At 41.2% G+C, this 17766-nt stretch overlaps 1 protein-coding gene across 10 annotated transcripts in view; it reads right to left on the bottom strand.

Moving 5' to 3' along the window:
- Positions 1 to 17766, bottom strand: part of neb (nebulin) — a 56096-nt gene that overhangs the window by 24735 nt on the left and 13595 nt on the right. For all 10 annotated transcript variants that reach the window (XM_067251126.1, XM_067251158.1, XM_067251167.1 and 7 more), the window contains 52 exons: positions 17575 to 17679; positions 17376 to 17483; positions 16975 to 17286; positions 16665 to 16871; positions 16311 to 16415; positions 15984 to 16091; positions 15554 to 15865; positions 15185 to 15391; positions 14894 to 14998; positions 14525 to 14632; positions 14072 to 14383; positions 13705 to 13911; positions 13496 to 13600; positions 13298 to 13405; positions 12883 to 13194; positions 12413 to 12619; positions 12159 to 12263; positions 11901 to 12008; positions 11437 to 11748; positions 11096 to 11299; positions 10819 to 10923; positions 10508 to 10615; positions 10117 to 10428; positions 9776 to 9979; positions 9502 to 9606; positions 9190 to 9297; positions 8799 to 9110; positions 8458 to 8661; positions 8184 to 8288; positions 7872 to 7979; positions 7481 to 7792; positions 7121 to 7324; positions 6563 to 6667; positions 6221 to 6328; positions 5765 to 6076; positions 5448 to 5651; positions 5241 to 5345; positions 5023 to 5130; positions 4566 to 4877; positions 4228 to 4431; positions 3904 to 4008; positions 3644 to 3751; positions 3120 to 3431; positions 2796 to 2999; positions 2544 to 2648; positions 2065 to 2172; positions 1658 to 1969; positions 1388 to 1492; positions 1098 to 1196; positions 794 to 895; positions 512 to 619; positions 22 to 333 (listed from right to left, as the gene is read on the bottom strand). In XM_067251126.1, the coding sequence (XP_067107227.1) occupies positions 22 to 333; positions 512 to 619; positions 794 to 895; positions 1098 to 1196; positions 1388 to 1492; positions 1658 to 1969; positions 2065 to 2172; positions 2544 to 2648; positions 2796 to 2999; positions 3120 to 3431; positions 3644 to 3751; positions 3904 to 4008; positions 4228 to 4431; positions 4566 to 4877; positions 5023 to 5130; positions 5241 to 5345; positions 5448 to 5651; positions 5765 to 6076; positions 6221 to 6328; positions 6563 to 6667; positions 7121 to 7324; positions 7481 to 7792; positions 7872 to 7979; positions 8184 to 8288; positions 8458 to 8661; positions 8799 to 9110; positions 9190 to 9297; positions 9502 to 9606; positions 9776 to 9979; positions 10117 to 10428; positions 10508 to 10615; positions 10819 to 10923; positions 11096 to 11299; positions 11437 to 11748; positions 11901 to 12008; positions 12159 to 12263; positions 12413 to 12619; positions 12883 to 13194; positions 13298 to 13405; positions 13496 to 13600; positions 13705 to 13911; positions 14072 to 14383; positions 14525 to 14632; positions 14894 to 14998; positions 15185 to 15391; positions 15554 to 15865; positions 15984 to 16091; positions 16311 to 16415; positions 16665 to 16871; positions 16975 to 17286; positions 17376 to 17483; positions 17575 to 17679 (9282 nt within the window). The remainder of the gene's footprint in view (positions 1 to 21; positions 334 to 511; positions 620 to 793; positions 896 to 1097; positions 1197 to 1387; positions 1493 to 1657; positions 1970 to 2064; positions 2173 to 2543; positions 2649 to 2795; positions 3000 to 3119; positions 3432 to 3643; positions 3752 to 3903; positions 4009 to 4227; positions 4432 to 4565; positions 4878 to 5022; positions 5131 to 5240; positions 5346 to 5447; positions 5652 to 5764; positions 6077 to 6220; positions 6329 to 6562; positions 6668 to 7120; positions 7325 to 7480; positions 7793 to 7871; positions 7980 to 8183; positions 8289 to 8457; positions 8662 to 8798; positions 9111 to 9189; positions 9298 to 9501; positions 9607 to 9775; positions 9980 to 10116; positions 10429 to 10507; positions 10616 to 10818; positions 10924 to 11095; positions 11300 to 11436; positions 11749 to 11900; positions 12009 to 12158; positions 12264 to 12412; positions 12620 to 12882; positions 13195 to 13297; positions 13406 to 13495; positions 13601 to 13704; positions 13912 to 14071; positions 14384 to 14524; positions 14633 to 14893; positions 14999 to 15184; positions 15392 to 15553; positions 15866 to 15983; positions 16092 to 16310; positions 16416 to 16664; positions 16872 to 16974; positions 17287 to 17375; positions 17484 to 17574; positions 17680 to 17766) is intronic.

The following is a 17766-nucleotide window of genomic DNA, read 5'->3' as shown; positions in this document are numbered from 1 at the left end:
ATGTCTATAGTGTTGACCTACATCACTCTGAAGGTCATAGGCTTTGCGTGCTTGCTGGACATCACTAGAGTCCGGTAGACAGGTCCAGTTGTGCAGGTGAGTTCTGTAGTTGAAGTCGTTGACTTGGACCTGGCATTTCTTGGCCAACTCAATGGTCAGCATGTCCACTGGGAGGTGGAACTTGGTCTTGGACTTGTTGAAGTCCTTCTTGTACAGGGCATCACTAGCAATCTTGGCTGAGTTCAGAGCCAGCATGAGCAGAGGGTCATCCTGGACGCTGAGGGCACCAATGTGATGGCCAATTTGCTTGCGGTAACTTGCTTTGTATTTGTGCTAAAAAAAACAAAAAAACAAAGTCAGCGCCAGAAACGATTCAACGGTTTATCAATCCATACATTATTATCTAAATACATATAACATCTTTTATTAGTAGATGAGTCTGAGCATCTAACATCCTGTTGAAGACTGTCTTTTTAACATTGTCTTTTTCACTTTGCTGTTTTATACTCACGTCACTCTGCACTTTGGCGTTATGGATACACTGCTTGATGGGAACTGCATCTCCAGGCATGAAATATCCAGTGGACTTGACCTTGTCCCAGTCCTTGGTGTACAATTTCTGCAACGAACACAGTTCATGGTATTCTATAAGTTACGTTATCAGGGAAATAATCTATTAAACAACTTTTAAAGAAAGCAGGAATGCCGTATTCATTCATAACTATACTCATACATGTAGTATCAAGCAAACATAAACTGGTTGAAGTGTCTAAGACAACTGAAAGTCTCTTACCGGATGCAGGTTCTTGGCCACCTCTCTGGCTGTGGCCAGGATTGGGGTATCCGACAAGGAGTACTTGATCTTGTCCTTGTGCCAAGTCTCACGGTACTTAGCCTGCACAATGTTAAGAGATTAAAAAAAGCACTGGTCAGCTTCTCACTACATATTTGCAAAGGGAATGAAGAACAGCATAAAGATAATTGCCCAAGATCAACTGATTTTCCTACAGCAAGTGACACTGAAGGTTATAGATTTGAAGACACAAAAGCAACCTTTACAACCGTGTTTGTTGTCAAATAATTTATGTCCTCATCACCTCGTTAAGGACTTCAGCAGCATTCTTGGCACGGACAAAGTCCATTCTATCGACAGGAGCAGTGAACTTCTGCTCATCCAACTTGACACGGTAGCCTCTCTGAAAGACATTATTAACAACAATATAAAACCTCTTCAATATTGAGGTGCATTCACGTTATGCGTTAAGTGCAACTGGAGTTGGATCATATTTGGCTAATTATATTTGGAATTCCTTTACGGATCATCAAATTATATTTGAAATTCCTATACCCATATCTGAGAGAAAGGAGTGAGAGAGAAGTGACTTACATCAGCCAGGATCTTCTGGGCATTCTTAACCTTTACCACATCCAAACACATATGTGGAACCCAGCCACATCCACGTAGCCACTCCATATCAGCCTTGTACACAGCCTGGGGGGGGCAACAATATAAGCATTAGCATTGCATTACAATTCATTTTATACAATCATTTCCACAGCTACAGCATATTCAGAGTTTTCCTTATCCACATAACACAAGTAGATGAATTAGAAATGAGCAACATTGACAGTAAATAACTCAAAACGGCAAACTTACGTCGCTCTGAAGGTCGTAAGCTTTCCTGGCCTGGACTACATCGGTGGAGTCTGGTAGACAGGTCCAGTTGTGCAGGTGAGTTCTATAGTTGAAGTCGTTGACTTGGACCTGGCATTTCTTGGCCAACTCAATGGTCAGCATGTCCACTGGGAGGTTGAACTTGGTCTTGGACTTGTTGAAGTCCTTCTTATACAGGACATCACTAGCAATCCTGGCTGAGTTCAGAGCCAGCATGATCAGAGGATCATCAAGAACACTGAGGGCACCAATGTGATGTCCAACTTGCTTGCGGTAACCTGCTTTGTATTTGTACTGAGCGAATAAAAGAAAGAGTTGAAGAGTTACAGACAACGAATATCTTTTTTGAATGGTCTTTGAAAAGGTAAACCGTGGCTCATTTTTCTTACGTCACTGATGATGTCTCTGGATTTTCTGGCCTTCAGGACAGCGATGGCATCCTCCTTAATGTGGTACCCCTTGGCCTTCTGGGTATCCCAGTCTTTTGTGTACAGTTTCTGTGGAAGAAAAGACCCTCAATTAGATACAACACAAAAAATTGTGTACGATAAGTTGGCTCATCAAATTACCTGTAAGTAAGTAAGTAAGTAAGTAAGTAAGTAAGACTTTATTTATATAGCACATTTCATACAAGAATTGTAGCTCAAGGTGCTTTACATAAAATCAATAAAAACAATAATACAAGTGATAAAAGTAATATTTAATATAGCAAATCTATAAAAACAATAATATAACTAATAAAAGTAGTAAAACCCTTCTGAGATAAAATTACTTAAATGCTTCGGTAAAAAGGTAGGTTTTAAGCTGTCTTTTAAAAATGTCTAGTGAACGTATTCACAATCTGTGGAACATTTCAGGTAAAACTTACATTGCTGATACTGATAGCATTGGCCTTGGACAGCACATTTGAAGGTATGTCAACTGGGAGATGAATGGAAGTTTTGTCTTTCTCCCAAACTTCATGGTATTTCCTCTGTAAAGGAACGAAAGAACAACAATTAACGAACAAGAAATTAAATTAATCTCATAAAATAACTTTGACTTTCTGCTTTAACCAGACATGTGATTATTAAAATAGTACAAGCTTGGCTACTTAGTCAAGTACTAGTGACAAACTCACATCGCTAATGGTGTCAGCATTCTGCTTGGAGAGGACAATGGCGGGGAGGTCAACCACACTGGTGAACTTGACAGAGCTGGGTGGCTGGCGATACAGCCGGTCATTGAGGATGGTTTGGGCATGCTTAGCCTTGACGACATCCACGGAGCCCTGAGGCATCCAGCCGCATCCTCTCAGCCACTCAAGATCAGCCTTGTACACTGCCTAAAGGAAGCAAAACAAGAACAGGTCCAGCTCAAGTGAGCCCTAAAGGTTATTTTGTTAGGCAAGTTTGGAAGAAACTTTATATAGCTTTGAATCAGAGCATGTGTTTTGTTTACTTACATCACTGCGGATATCATACACCTTCCTGGCTTGGACAACATCACTGGAATCTGGCAGACAGGTCCAGTTGTGCAGGCGAGTTCTGTAGTTGGCATCGTTAACTTGGATCTGATTCTTTTTAGCCAGCTCAAAAGCCAACATGTCAACAGGAAGGTTAAACTTGGTCTTGGTCTTGTGGAAGTCTGCTTTGTAGACATTATCGCTGAAGATCTTAGCTGCATTTGCTGCCAGCACGAGGAGAGGGTCACCCTGAACACTTAAGGCTCCAATATGGTGTCCACATTGCTTACGGTAGCCAGCCTTGTACTTATACTGAAGGTTTTCAAAAACATATTAAAAGGTTGTTAAAATACTTTCAGTTCTTATAGAAACATTTGTGGGTGAATTATATCTCTAGCTCTGAAGTCTATTTTGTTTAAATGTTAAGATATCATGTTTAGGCAGTTTACTGATTTAAAGCCAACTATTGTGACTGTTAAAAGCTGGCCATGCTTTTTTCAGAGGAGTGAAATATGCTGACTTACATCACTGATGATATCCCTGCCAGCCTTGGCAGCTTTGATGGAGATGGCATCCTTTGGCAAGTAGTAGCCTTTTTTGATGGTATCTTCAAATCCTTGACGATAATATTTCTAAAAAAGCACAAGAACAGTGTAATACAATGCATATACAATGAAAAATAGAAATAAATTACCAAGATAACACAGTGATCAATTTGGAATATGGTTCGGTGAAACTGACACAACTCTTACATTTCAAAAATTGTGATGAATTGATGTCTTACCAGACTTGTGTTAAGTTTGTTCTGCTGGCCCAAAATGATCTCTGGTGTGTCAGGCATAATGTGGATGTTGACTTTGTCCTTTTCCCAGGCTTCTACATATGCTTTCTATGAACAGATAAGGGAAATCAATTGTCTGTTAATAAGACAAAAATTCAGTCCAGTCAATCACGGAACTGTATGGCAACATTGTAAAGAAAAAGGTAACTGATATTAATGAAATGCAAACTATTTTCCCAACTTATCATCTTGGTCATCAAACCTTTATTAACCATAACCCTTCATGTTTTCGAAAACAGATTAACAGGTAAGAGCGCTGTACGGTACCTTGTTCATTATTTGTGCATTGGCTTGAGCTAAGGCATATGGTATGCCATCGGTTTTGGCGGTGAACTTGAAGTTGCTGGGGTGCTGGCGATACTTCCTTTCGCTTAGGATTGCTGATGCCTTCTTGACCTTCTCCACATCCACTGAGCCAATAGGAACCCAGCCTGTGCCCCTCAACCACTCAAGGTCAGCTTTGTACACGGCCTAATAAAAATGTAGCAAAAACAGAGGGGAAAAGGATTATTAGACAGTATGCTTTAAACAACTAATTTGTGTTTTAAAAGTTAAAGTGTATACCCAATTTAAAATCAGATTAATGGAACTTTCTTTGAACTTACATCACTACGCAGATCATAGACCTTTCTGGCCTGAACAACATCACTAGAGTCTGGTAGACAGGTCCAGTTGTGCAGGCGAGTTCTGTAGTTGAAGTCGTTGACTTGGACCTGGCATCTCTTGGCCAACTCAATGGACAGCATGTCCACTGGGAGGTGGAACTTGGTCTTGGACTTGTTGAAGTCCTTCTTGTACAGGGCATCACTAGCAATCTTGGCTGAGTTCAGAGCCAGCATGAGCAGAGGATCACCCTGGACGTTGAGGGCACCAATGTGATGGCCAACTTGCTTGCGGTAAGCTGCCTTGTACTTGTACTGATAAAGAAAAGAATAAATCACAGTTTGGTGAGACTCCATAATTCAACTCACAGATCAGTCACCATGTATGCATAAAATAATTTGATTAGCCTGTAACAAGAATTATCCCATGTTTATGAGTACTCGTGGCTGGAGTACTTACATCACTGATGATCTCTCTGCCATGCTTGGCAGCTTTGATTGCGATGCAATCTGATTTGATGTCAATAGGCTTGCGGATGGAGTCCTCAAAGCCTTGCCTGTACAGTTTCTGCAAAGGAAAAGGAGGAGACATCCACAAGAGTCGCAGTTGAAAATATAAAAAGACATGGTAGATGTAGATTTACAAGACAGTTTAAGGAGAGGAAGAGAAGGGCTTACCCTGCTCATGTTGATTGCATTGGCCTTTGAAAGCACAATTTCAGGTATATCCGGGGTCATATGAATTTTGATCTTGTCTTTCTCCCAAGCAGCCAAGTACTGATGCTACAAATACAGACAAAATCTCAGGTCAAATCATTGTAACACACTTTCTTTTTCAAATCGAATATTTGCCAAGCAGAACATTATACAGGACACAATACATACCTTGTTAATGATATCAGCATTGGCCTTGGCCAAAACCATGGGCATAGACTGCATGTCAGTGGTGAATTTAAGTGCATCTGGTTTCTGCTTGTAAAGGCGATCACTCAAAATCTCTCCAGCTTTCTTCGCCTTCAACACGTCCAGAGACCCGATAGGGACCCATCCCAAACCCCTTGTGAACTCCATGTCTGCCTTGTAGACAGCCTGGGTAGAAGAAAAGAATAGACTGAAGCAGCTCTTAAGGGACAGTAACAACACAGAAACCTGAAACAGCAGACTTGTGTACATCTAATGACTTTTAATGTCATTATTCTTACATCACTGTGCAGATCATAGACCTTCCTGGCATGCACCACATCACTGGAATCTGGCAGACAGGTCCAGTTGTGCAGGCGAGTTCTGTAGTTGGCATCGTTAACTTGTATCTGGTTCTTCTTGGCCAGCTCAAATGCCATCATGTCCACTGGAAGGTTGAACTTGGTCTTGGACTGGTTGAAGTCCTTCTTGTACAGGGCATCACTAGCGATCCTGGCTGAGTTCAGAGCCAGCACGAGCAGAGGATCACCCTGGACGTTGAGGGCACCGATGTGATGGCCAAGTTGCTTGCGGTAACCTGTCTTGTACTTGTACTGTAATATATAAGTAAACAATGTTAAAATCGACATGGATTTACTATATATATTTTTTTTCGCTCAACCTAAAATTCTTTGCTTTTCACAAACCCAGAAGATAATTACAGTGTGCATAGAAAAGAAACAATATGAGACACTTACATCACTGATGATTTCTCTACCAAGTTTGGCAGCTTTGACAGAGATGGCGTCACCAGGAAGGTAATATCCCTTCTTGATGGTGTCTTCAAAACCTTGTCTATACTGCTTCTGTAAAAAGGAAAGAATGGAAAATATAGTGAGAATTACAGGTATTTTCAGGACATTATAAGTTGCTTCAAATCAGTAAAACATGTCAATGCAAAGTAAATGTCATATGATTTCCTATCCACACAGCCTTCTGAATCAGTGCGGAGAACCCAGCAGGTAGTAGTAGAGTTTAACCTCAAACCAGACTGTTGTATTTAAATAATGAACATGGGATGATCTGAGCAGTGTACTCACATTGCTCATGGTGATAGAGTTCTGCTTGCCCAGCACAATCTCAGGAGTGTCAGGGTTGATGTGCAGCTTCGTCTTGTCTGCCTCCCATGCCTCTGTGTACATTTTCTGCAAAACAAAACCAAATAAATATACACACACACACACACACACACACACACACACACACACACACACACACACACACACACACACACACACACACACACACACACACACACACACACACACACACACACACACACACACACACACACACACACACACACACACACACACACACACACACACACACACACACACACACACACACACACACACACACACACACACACACACACACACACACACACACACACACACACACACACACACACACACACAGTCCCTCTATGAGGTGTTTTGTATTGTTGTGCATATGTCTCAATAGGTTATTTAATACTCCATAATATGATAAATACATAAATAAACACATATTCAAATTAAAACATCTGATTTGATCTCTGTATGACTTCAAAGAATGCGTGCTGCAAAGTTGGTGGGTAGAGAGGTGCACATTACCTTGTTCATGGTTAGGCAATTATTCTTTGCCAGGACAAGGTTCATGGCATCAATAGGACTTGTAAAAGGCACAGTGCTGGGGTGCTGGCGATACTTCGCCTCACTCAGGATTTCTCCAGCCTTCTTGGCTTTCTCCACATCAATTGAACCAATGGGGACCCAGCCAAGTCCTTTGAGCCACTTAAGATCTGCTTTGTATATGGCCTATAGGTAAGGGGAATCATCATTATACTCAAATTATTGTATTTTACTGTGAACGATTTTAACTTTCAACAATACACAAGTTTCAAAATTCCAACAATAAATATTAATGGTGAGCTCTGATGGACATGTTTTATATAGATAAAGCTGTGAACTTACGTCACTCTGTATGTCGTACACCTGTCTGGCATGTACAACATCACTGGAATCTGGAAGACAGGTCCAGTTGTGCAGGCGGGTGATGTAGTTGGCATGGTTGACCTGGATCTGGTTCTTCTTGGCCAGCTCAAAGGCCATCATGTCCACTGGAAGGTTGAACTTGGTCTTTGACTTGTTGAAGTCCTTCTTATAGAGGGCATCACTAGCAATCCTGGCTGAGTTCAGAGCCAGCACGAGCAGAGGGTCATCCTGGACGCTGAGGGCACCAATGTGATGGCCAACTTGCTTGCGGTAACCCGTCTTGTATTTGACCTGAATAAAATGAGTAAATAATGTTAACATTTTCATACAATAAAATATATTTACTTAAAATATAATAGCGGACACTTACATCACTGATGATTTCTCTACCAAGTTTAGCAGCCTTGACAGAGATGGCATCCACAGGAAGGTTATATCCCTTCTTGATGGTGTCTTCAAAACCTTGTCTATACTTTTTCTGTAAAAATTAAAGAATAAAGAATATAGTAACAATTATTGGCCTACTCAGGACATTAGGAGTTAGTTTCAATCAATTAAACATGACAGCACAAACAACATGGTATGAAGGACTGCCATCCTCACAAGCATTCAAAGTCCATTAAACTTGAAGATGTATCATAATCAACTTTGTCTATGTGGTCAGCTTTTCATAGTTACTTACCAAACTGAAGTTAATATTGTTCTGTTTGGCCAGTACCACATCCATAATGTCAGGCATGATGTGGATACTTGTCTTATCTTTCTCCCAGGCCGCTGTGTATGCTTGCTGTACCAACAAAAAACAATCACGTCATCAGACTGTTCACACAATGAACTCTATGAATAATGTTAAGGAATAATGTTAACATCCTATCAGCATGATTTTATATAAATGGATAATCTCGCCAGTATCTAATTTGAAATAAATGGGGGTAACTTGAGAAGTATAACAATACCTTGTTGGCAATCTGAGCATTGGCCTTAGCCAACACCAAGGGCATGTCCTCAGTTGAGCTTTTGAAAGCGAACTTGCTTGGGTGCTGACGATACAGCTGCTCACTCAGGACCTGCCCAGCTTTCTTCGCCTTCTCAACATCAAGTGATCCAATGGGCACCCATCCCATTCCCCTCAACCATTTCAGATCAGCCTTGTACACAGCCTAAAGGGGACCATAGAAAACAAAATGTATTTATATTTACCTAATCATATACTGCAAAAAGTAGGGATGAATATGCCTTCATAGGTATTTATATAAAAAGTAGTAATATAACAGAGATGATGGAAATCTATACTCACATCACTCTGCATTTCGTTCATCTGTCTGGCATGTACAACATCACTGGAATCTGGAAGACAGGTCCAGTTGTGCAGGCGGGTGATGTAGTTGGCATGGTTGACCTGGATCTGGTTCTTCTTGGCCAGCTCAAAGGCCATCATGTCCACTGGAAGGTTGAACTTGGTCTTTGACTTGTTGAAGTCCTTCTTATAGAGGGCATCACTAGCAATCCTGGCTGAGTTCAGAGCCAGCACGAGCAGAGGGTCATCCTGGACGCTGAGGGCACCAATGTGATGGCCAACTTGCTTGCGGTAACCCGTCTTGTATTTGACCTGAATAAAATGAGTAAATAATGTTAACATTTTCATACAATAAAATATATTTACTTAAAATATAATAGCGGACACTTACATCACTGATGATTTCTCTACCAAGTTTAGCAGCCTTGACAGAGATGGCATCCACAGGAAGGTTATATCCCTTCTTGATGGTGTCTTCAAAACCTTGTCTATACTTTTTCTGTAAAAATTAAAGAATAAAGAATATAGTAACAATTATTGGCCTACTCAGGACATTAGGAGTTAGTTTCAATCAATTAAACATGACAGCACAAACAACATGGTATGAAGGACTGCCATCCTCACAAGCATTCAAAGTCCATTAAACTTGAAGATGTATCATAATCAACTTTGTCTATGTGGTCAGCTTTTCATAGTTACTTACCAAACTGAAGTTAATATTGTTCTGTTTGGCCAGTACCACATCCATAATGTCAGGCATGATGTGGATACTTGTCTTATCTTTCTCCCAGGCCGCTGTGTATGCTTGCTGTACCAACAAAAAACAATCATGTCATCAGACTGTTCACACAATGAACTCTATGAATAATGTTAAGGAATAATGTTAACATCCTATCAGCATGATTTTATATAAATGGATAATCTCGCCAGTATCTAATTTGAAATAAATGGGGGTAACTTGAGAAGTATAACAATACCTTGTTGGCAATCTGAGCATTGGCCTTAGCCAACACCAAGGGCATGTCCTCAGTTGAGCTTTTGAAAGCGAACTTGCTTGGGTGCTGACGATACAGCTGCTCACTCAGGACCTGCCCAGCTTTCTTCGCCTTCTCAACATCAAGTGATCCAATGGGCACCCATCCCATTCCCCTCAACCATTTCAGATCAGCCTTGTACACAGCCTAAAGGGGACCATAGAAAACAAAATGTATTTATATTTACCTAATCATATACTGCATAAAGTAGGGATGAATATGCCTTCATAGGTATTTATATAAAAAGTAGTAATATAACAGAGATGATGGAAATCTATACTCACATCACTCTGCATTTCGTTCATCTGTCTGGCATGTACAACATCACTGGAATCTGGAAGACAGGTCCAGTTGTGCAGGCGGGTGATGTAGTTGGCATGGTTGACCTGGATCTGGTTCTTCTTGGCCAGCTCAAAGGCCATCATGTCCACTGGAAGGTTGAACTTGGTCTTTGACTTGTTGAAGTCCTTCTTATAGAGGGCATCACTAGCAATCCTGGCTGAGTTCAGAGCCAGCACGAGCAGAGGGTCATCCTGGACGCTGAGGGCACCAATGTGATGGCCAACTTGCTTGCGGTAACCCGTCTTGTATTTGACCTGAATAAAATGAGTAAATAATGTTAACATTTTCATACAATAAAATATATTTACTTAAAATATAATAGCGGACACTTACATCACTGATGATTTCTCTACCAAGTTTAGCAGCCTTGACAGAGATGGCATCCACAGGAAGGTTATATCCCTTCTTGATGGTGTCTTCAAAACCTTGTCTATACTTTTTCTGTAAAAATTAAAGAATAAAGAATATAGTAACAATTATTGGCCTACTCAGAACATTAGGAGTAGTTTTAATCAAATAAACATGACAGCACAAACAACATGGCATGAAGGACTTCCATCCACACAAGCATTCAAAGTCCATTAAACTTGAAGATGTATCATAGTCAACTTTGTCTGTGTGGTCAGCTTTTCATAGTTACTTACCAAACTGTAGTTGATATTGTTCTGTTTGGCCAGTACCACATCCATAATGTCAGGCATGATGTGGATACTTGTCTTATCTTTCTCCCAGGCCGCTGTGTATGCTTGCTGTACCAACAAAAAACAATCACGTCATCAGACTGTTCACACAATGAACTCTATGAATAATGTTAGGAAGGAATAATGTTAGCATCCTATCAGCATGATTTTATATAAATGGATAATCTAGCCAGTATCTAATTTGAATTAAATTGGGGTAACTGGAGAAGTATAACAATACCTTGTTGGCAATCTGAGCATTGGCCTTAGCCAACACCAAGGGCATGTCCTCAGTTGAGCTTTTGAAAGCGAACTTGCTTGGGTGCTGACGATACAGCTGCTCACTCAGGACCTGCCCAGCTTTCTTCGCCTTCTCAACATCAAGTGATCCAATGGGCACCCATCCCATTCCCCTCAACCATTTCAGATCAGCCTTGTACACAGCCTAAAGGGGACCAAAGAAAACAAAATGTATTAATATTTGCCTAATCAAATACTGCATAAAGTATGGGTGAAGATGCCTTCATAGGTAACTATATAAAGAGTTGTAATTTAACGTAGATGATGGAAATCTATACTCACATCACTCTGCATGTCGTACATCTGTCTGGCATGTACAACATCACTGGAATCTGGAAGACAGGTCCAGTTGTGCAGGCGGGTGATGTAGTTGGCATGGTTGACCTGGATCTGGTTCTTCTTGGCCAGCTCAAAGGCCATCATGTCCACTGGAAGGTTGAACTTGGTCTTTGACTTGTTGAAGTCCTTCTTATAGAGGGCATCACTAGCAATCCTGGCTGAGTTCAGAGCCAGCACGAGCAGAGGGTCATCCTGGACGCTGAGGGCACCAATGTGATGGCCAACTTGCTTGCGGTAACCTGCCTTGTACTTGTACTGAAAGATACCAGTAAGCAATGTTGAATCTACTGTACATGGATTTACAATTTACAAAGTCATTTACAAAAAAACAACCAGCCGTGGGACTTAACCTGAATACATTTAACTGTCATATTAAAATGTGTGCTTGTAATTAAGCATAAGCTTACATCGCTGGCAATGACAGTGGTGGCTTTAGCTGCTTGAATAGCAATGGCGTCGGAGCGCACGTGATGACCCTTCTTCTTGCTCAGCTCATTGTCAAGCTTATACAGTTTCTGAGGAGAGAAAAAGACATATTATTGAGAATTTCATGCACTAGAAACATTTTCCAAAAAAGCCATACATTTTAGAATGCTTGACGCATGGATGTTATTTTATTTAATTTTTTAATGCATAACTTAACAACATCCAAATAAATGTTTTACCTCGCTGTAGTTGGATTTGTTCTGTCTTGCCAAAACCACCTCCATGGAATCAGGCATGATGTGGATCTTGGTCTTGTCCTTCTCCCAGGCAGTCATGTATGCTTGCTATTAGGAGGGTTTACAATAGAGCTGGTTTGTTTTTTTCATCAGGAACAGGACAATGGTGTGCTTTGATGAAATGGTGTTGATTAGTGGTGTTGGCAATAATAACAACATTAAAATTTGCTACGTTTTTTCAGACAGACACCACATACCTTATTCATGATCTGGTTGTTGGCTGTAGCTAGAGTCAGGTCCATGGAGAACATGTCTTTCGTAAACTTGAATTTGCTGGGATGCTGGCGGTACAGTTTCTCACTGCGGATCTTGCCTGCTGCCTTCACCGTTTCAACTTCCACAGCACCAATTGGGACCCATCCCAATCCCTTTACGTAGCTGTCATAGTCACTTTTGTACTGATTCTGTAAGAAAGGGGCGTATTATAGGTGTTAGATATATTTGGTGTCAGTTGTATTTTTCTTGTGCAAGCCATTAATGGATGAATTGCTTAATACACTGTGTTTGAGAATAGCAGATAATAACATCCGTATAATAGTAGATAAACATACTGGACAAGTGTAAAATGTAACCAATATTGGCATTTCACTCTTCTGAATGGACGGCTTACATTTCATACTTGAAACAGTGAAAGGAGGTTCACAAGTTGACATAAACCTATACTCACATCACTGATAATTTGTTGCATGTTACGAGCCAGCACCATGTTCATGGCATCAGGTAGAACAGTGTAGTGATGTTGAATCTTTCTGTAGCCTGCATAGGTTTGTGCAGCAGAAGCCTGCTTGGCATGGATGAGGCTCATCATATCTACTGGAGAGTGGTACTTCAGCTTGGACTTGTGGTAATCCTTCTTGTAGTTCTTCTCACTCTGCATCTTAGCAACCTCCATGTAGTGCACCAGCAAGGGGTCGTCTTTAACGTTACGGCAGCCAACATGGTGGCCTCTTGCCTTCTCATAATCTTTCTTGTACTTGTACTGTAAAAATAACGATAACAAACGGTCAATTTAAATGAATATTGAAGAAAGTTGGGGAATATTAGAAGGGAAGATGGAGCAAAGAGAAGGAAAAGGTACTCACATCACTGGCAATGCGGGTGGAAAGCTTGGCTGCCTGGATGGAGATAGCATCTGTTCGGAGGTCATAGCCCTTCTTCGTCAGTGCTTGCAGACCAGCTTTGTATTGTTTCTTCAATGCAAAAGAAACGTATTGCATTTTGCATTACTGTCGTTTTCCAGTAAATCTCATATATACTGTTTATTTATGTCTGGGCCTTACCTCACTCATTGTGATAGCATTGGCCTTAGCGAGGACAATTTCAGGAGAATCAGGCATGACGTGGATGTGGAGTTTATCTTTTTCCCAGGCTGCATTGTATGCTTGCTGTAATGACATGGATACAAAAGACAAAAGTTACCGAGACCTGCTGTAATACCAAAGATACATTTTTCAGATACGAATGCATTCTTGGCAACAGAACTCTTTACCTTGTTCATAATCTGGTTGTTGGCTTTGGCCAGGGTCAGATCCATGGAGTCCATCAGCTTGTGGAACTTGAAGGTGGAGGGATGTGTACGGTACTTGTGTTCACTCTGAATATTCCCTCCAATCTTGGCTGTCTCCACTCCCACTGAGCCAATGGGGATCCATCCAGTGCCTTTCACAAAGTTGTTCCAATCACTTTTGTACTCATTCTAAGAGAATACATTGGAAACAATGTCAATACAGCAGTTATGACAAGTCAGCAATAGGTGGCATGTTGTTTCAGCAGTATGCTACCACAAAAACACTTCAGATTACATTATAACAAAGCTTTCATTGACATGGAATAGGCTGGTTCATTTAATAACTCACATCACTGGCGATGGAGTTCATGCCTCGAGCCAGAACCAGGTTCATGGCATCGGGCAGGAGAGAGTAATGATGTTGAATCTTCCTGTAGCCAGCGAAGGTTTGTGCAGCAGAAGCCTGCTTGGCATGGGTGAGGCTCATCATATCTACTGGAGAGTGGTACTTCAGCTTGGATTTGTGGTAATCCTTTGTGTAGTTTCTCTCACTCTGCATCTTAGCAACCGCCATGTAGTGAACGAGCAAGGGGTCATCCTGAACATTACGGCAGCCAACAAGGTGGCCCCTGGCCTTCTCGTGTGCCAGCTTGTACTTGAACTGCAAAAGTGAAGTAGTAATTAACCCCATATAACAATCAACATATACGGTCAAAATGTACAAAGAGATTGTGGCAGACGCTAGTTGATTACAGGATCCATAACACTAAGAAAGTAGTAAAAATTATAATATCTCACTTACGTCACTAGCAATTCTAGTACCTAACTTGGCTGCCAAGATAGAGATGGCATCTGGTTTCAGGTCATAGCCCTTCTTGGCCATCTCCACCACACCAGCTTTGTACAGTTTCTGAAATAGAACAAGATCATCACTTATAAACTCGTTTTGTCTTTCACTGTACAGCCTATAATTTTCAAATAAGACTTGCCACTAAAATAAATAAATTGTCAATAAAATGGTTAATAGTGTTCAAGCAGACAGATCTAAACATTTCTACAAGGTTTTCAATTGACATTCGGGCAATTATTCCTTGATGTTCCAAACAGTGCATGCTTGTAAGCATGAAAAAGCATTGAAAATGCGTTGCATGCACCAATAGGATGGCTATACCTGACTCATGTTGATAGCATTAGCCTTGGCCAGCACAATCTCCGGAGCATCGGGCATGACATGGATACTCAGTTTGTCCTTGTTCCATTTATCTGAATATGCTTTCTGAAAGACAAAAACACACATGCAATATACATTACAATTAGGGGTTGGTCAGCTGCTCCATCTAAAATACATCTTAATTCTGTTTATTTTAGCATCATGCTGGATTATATAGTATCATAATACAACAGGATTTACCTTTTTTTTTATCAATAGCTGAGAAATTATTTAAATGTGAACAAAACACACCTTGTTCATAATCTGGTTGTTGGCTGTGGCCAAGGTCAGATCCATGGAATCCATCAGCTTGTGGAACTTGAAGGTGGAGGGATGTGTACGGTACTTGTGTTCACTCTGAATATTCCCTCCAATCTTGGCTGTCTCCACTCCCACTGAGCCAATGGGGATCCATCCAGTGCCTCTCACAAAGTTGTTCCAATCACTTTTGTACTCATACTAAGAGAATACATTGGAAACAGGATATAAATACAGCAGAGTGGACAAGTCAGCAGTAGGTGGTATGTTGTTTCAGCAGTATGCTACCACAAAAACACTTCAGATTAAATTATAACAAAGCTTTCATTGACATGGAATAGGTTGGTTCATTTAATAACTCACATCACTGGCGATGGAGTTCATGCCTCGAGCCAGAACCAGGTTCATGGCATCGGGCAGGAGAGAGTAATGATGTTGAATCTTCCTGTAGCCAGCGAAGGTTTGTGCAGCAGAAGCCTGCTTGGCATGGGTGAGGCTCATCATATCTACTGGAGAGTGGTACTTCAGCTTGGATTTGTGGTAATCCTTTGTGTAGTTTCTCTCACTCTGCATCTTAGCAACCGCCATGTAGTGCACGAGCAAGGGGTCGTCCTTAACATTACGGAAGCCAACATGGTGGCCCTTGGCCTTCCGAAAGTCCTTCTTGTACTGGAACTGAATAGAGTCAAAACATAGTATATTTAAATCATGCATTTCTATTCAATTTAGTGTAAAAAAAAATTGTACATTGTTTTGCCTTGTGATCACTACTCGTTGTTTAATATGTACTTACGTCACTGGCAATATGCCTGCCATGCTTTGCAGCCACAATGGAGATGGCATCCACCCTCATGTCGTAGCCCTTGGAAATATCCTGCACCCACTGGTGCTTGTAGTGAGCCTATAGAAAACACATCCAATATTTATAGCCTAGTGTGTTCAAGTTCTGCTCAGTAATTTAAATTTTAAACAAAATATTCATATTGTGTCACAGAAATGGCCGTAAAAGTCCATCTCCCTGTGTGAACGCTTCCATTTACAACTCATTGATCATGATCAAGCGAGTCAATAAGTGAGGGACACCGAGATTTCATGACATCAACAGGTTCTGGATTCTGACCTCGCTCATGGTCTGAGCATTGAACTTGGCCTGGATGAACTCAGGGCTGTCTGCTGGCAGGTGGTAGGTGTGCTTGAATTTCTCACCAGAAGCTCTATATGCAGGCTGGGGGGGGACAGATAGAAACAGAGTCAAGTCCATTTCCCCAAATATTAGGGGAATTTACATAATGAAAAATGTAACTTCCAGTATAGTTTCATAAATATGAGACAATTGTGGCTTTCAAGAATTAGAAGTGTCTATGGGTCCTATAGGACTGCTACAAATGTAAAGCTATAAACCTTTTGATTCTTATTCAAATACAATTTTAGGTGTCATCCTATAATCATTACATTCATCAAACAAAGTTCTCACATCATTGAGTTGCTTGGTATTACTGATGGCCAGGGCCATGTTCATGGAGTCGGTCAGACTTTTGAATTTGAAGGTGCTGGGGTGCTGGCGGTAGCCATGTTCATCCAGAGCAGCCTTAGCTGCTTTAGCCTTTTCGACCTCCACCGAACCAATGGGGACCCAGCCTGCACCCCTGTACACATTCATGTAGTCTGACTTGTAGGCATTCTGAGGCAAAGAAAGCAGAGCAAAAGGACAGGGCATCAGTATCTGACATAACAGAGACTCAGTGTTCTTCCCACACACGAAATGGGGAGGATACAAAACTTACATCACTCTGAATCTCCATCATGGTACGAGCCAGACCAAGGTTCATGGCATCAGGAAGCAGTGTGTAGTTATGTTGAATCTTCCTGTAGCCAGCGAAGGTTTGTGCAGCAGAAGCCTGCTTGGCATGGGTGAGGCTCATCATATCTACTGGAGAGTGGTACTTCAGCTTGGACTTGTGGTAATCCTTTGTGTAGTTTCTCTCACTCTGCATCTTAGCAACCGCCATGTAGTGAACGAGCAAGGGGTCATCCTGAACATTACGGCAGCCAACGTGGTGGCCCCTGGCCTTCTCGTGTGCCAGCTTGTACTTGTACTGTTTAGGATACAAAGCGATACATGATAATGTGAATCATATCAGATGTGACAAAATCCTTGTAGTATCCCCACAGATAAACAACCTACATCACTAGCAATGTTCGTTGAGGCTCTGGCAGCGAGGACGGAAATGGCATCCTCTTTCACATGGTGCCCCTTAAGCAGGTCTTGACGGTGAGCATGGGTGTAATAATTCTGAAAAATACACATTACAAGTTATGACATGCAAAAGTCATGTATCAGGGAATACACATACAATAGCTGGTTGACAGTAGCTGATGCCTACCTGGCTAATGTTGACAGCATTATATTTGGCTTGCATCAGCTGTGGTGCATCCGCGGGGAGATGGTAGGTGTGCATAAACTTCTCTCCGCTTGCTTTGTAGTCCCGCTGAAAAAATAAAAAATAATAACACTTAGCAAAACAAAATCAATTTAGCAGTCAAATATGTCATAAATGTTTATATTGACAGCACAT

The sequence above is a fragment of the Osmerus mordax genome, chromosome 2, assembly GCF_038355195.1.
Source record: "Osmerus mordax isolate fOsmMor3 chromosome 2, fOsmMor3.pri, whole genome shotgun sequence".
NCBI classification, from domain to species: Eukaryota; Metazoa; Chordata; class Actinopteri; order Osmeriformes; family Osmeridae; genus Osmerus; species Osmerus mordax.
The sequence above is the reverse complement of the archived record's forward strand: the minus strand, read 5'-3'. Positions and strand labels throughout refer to the sequence as shown.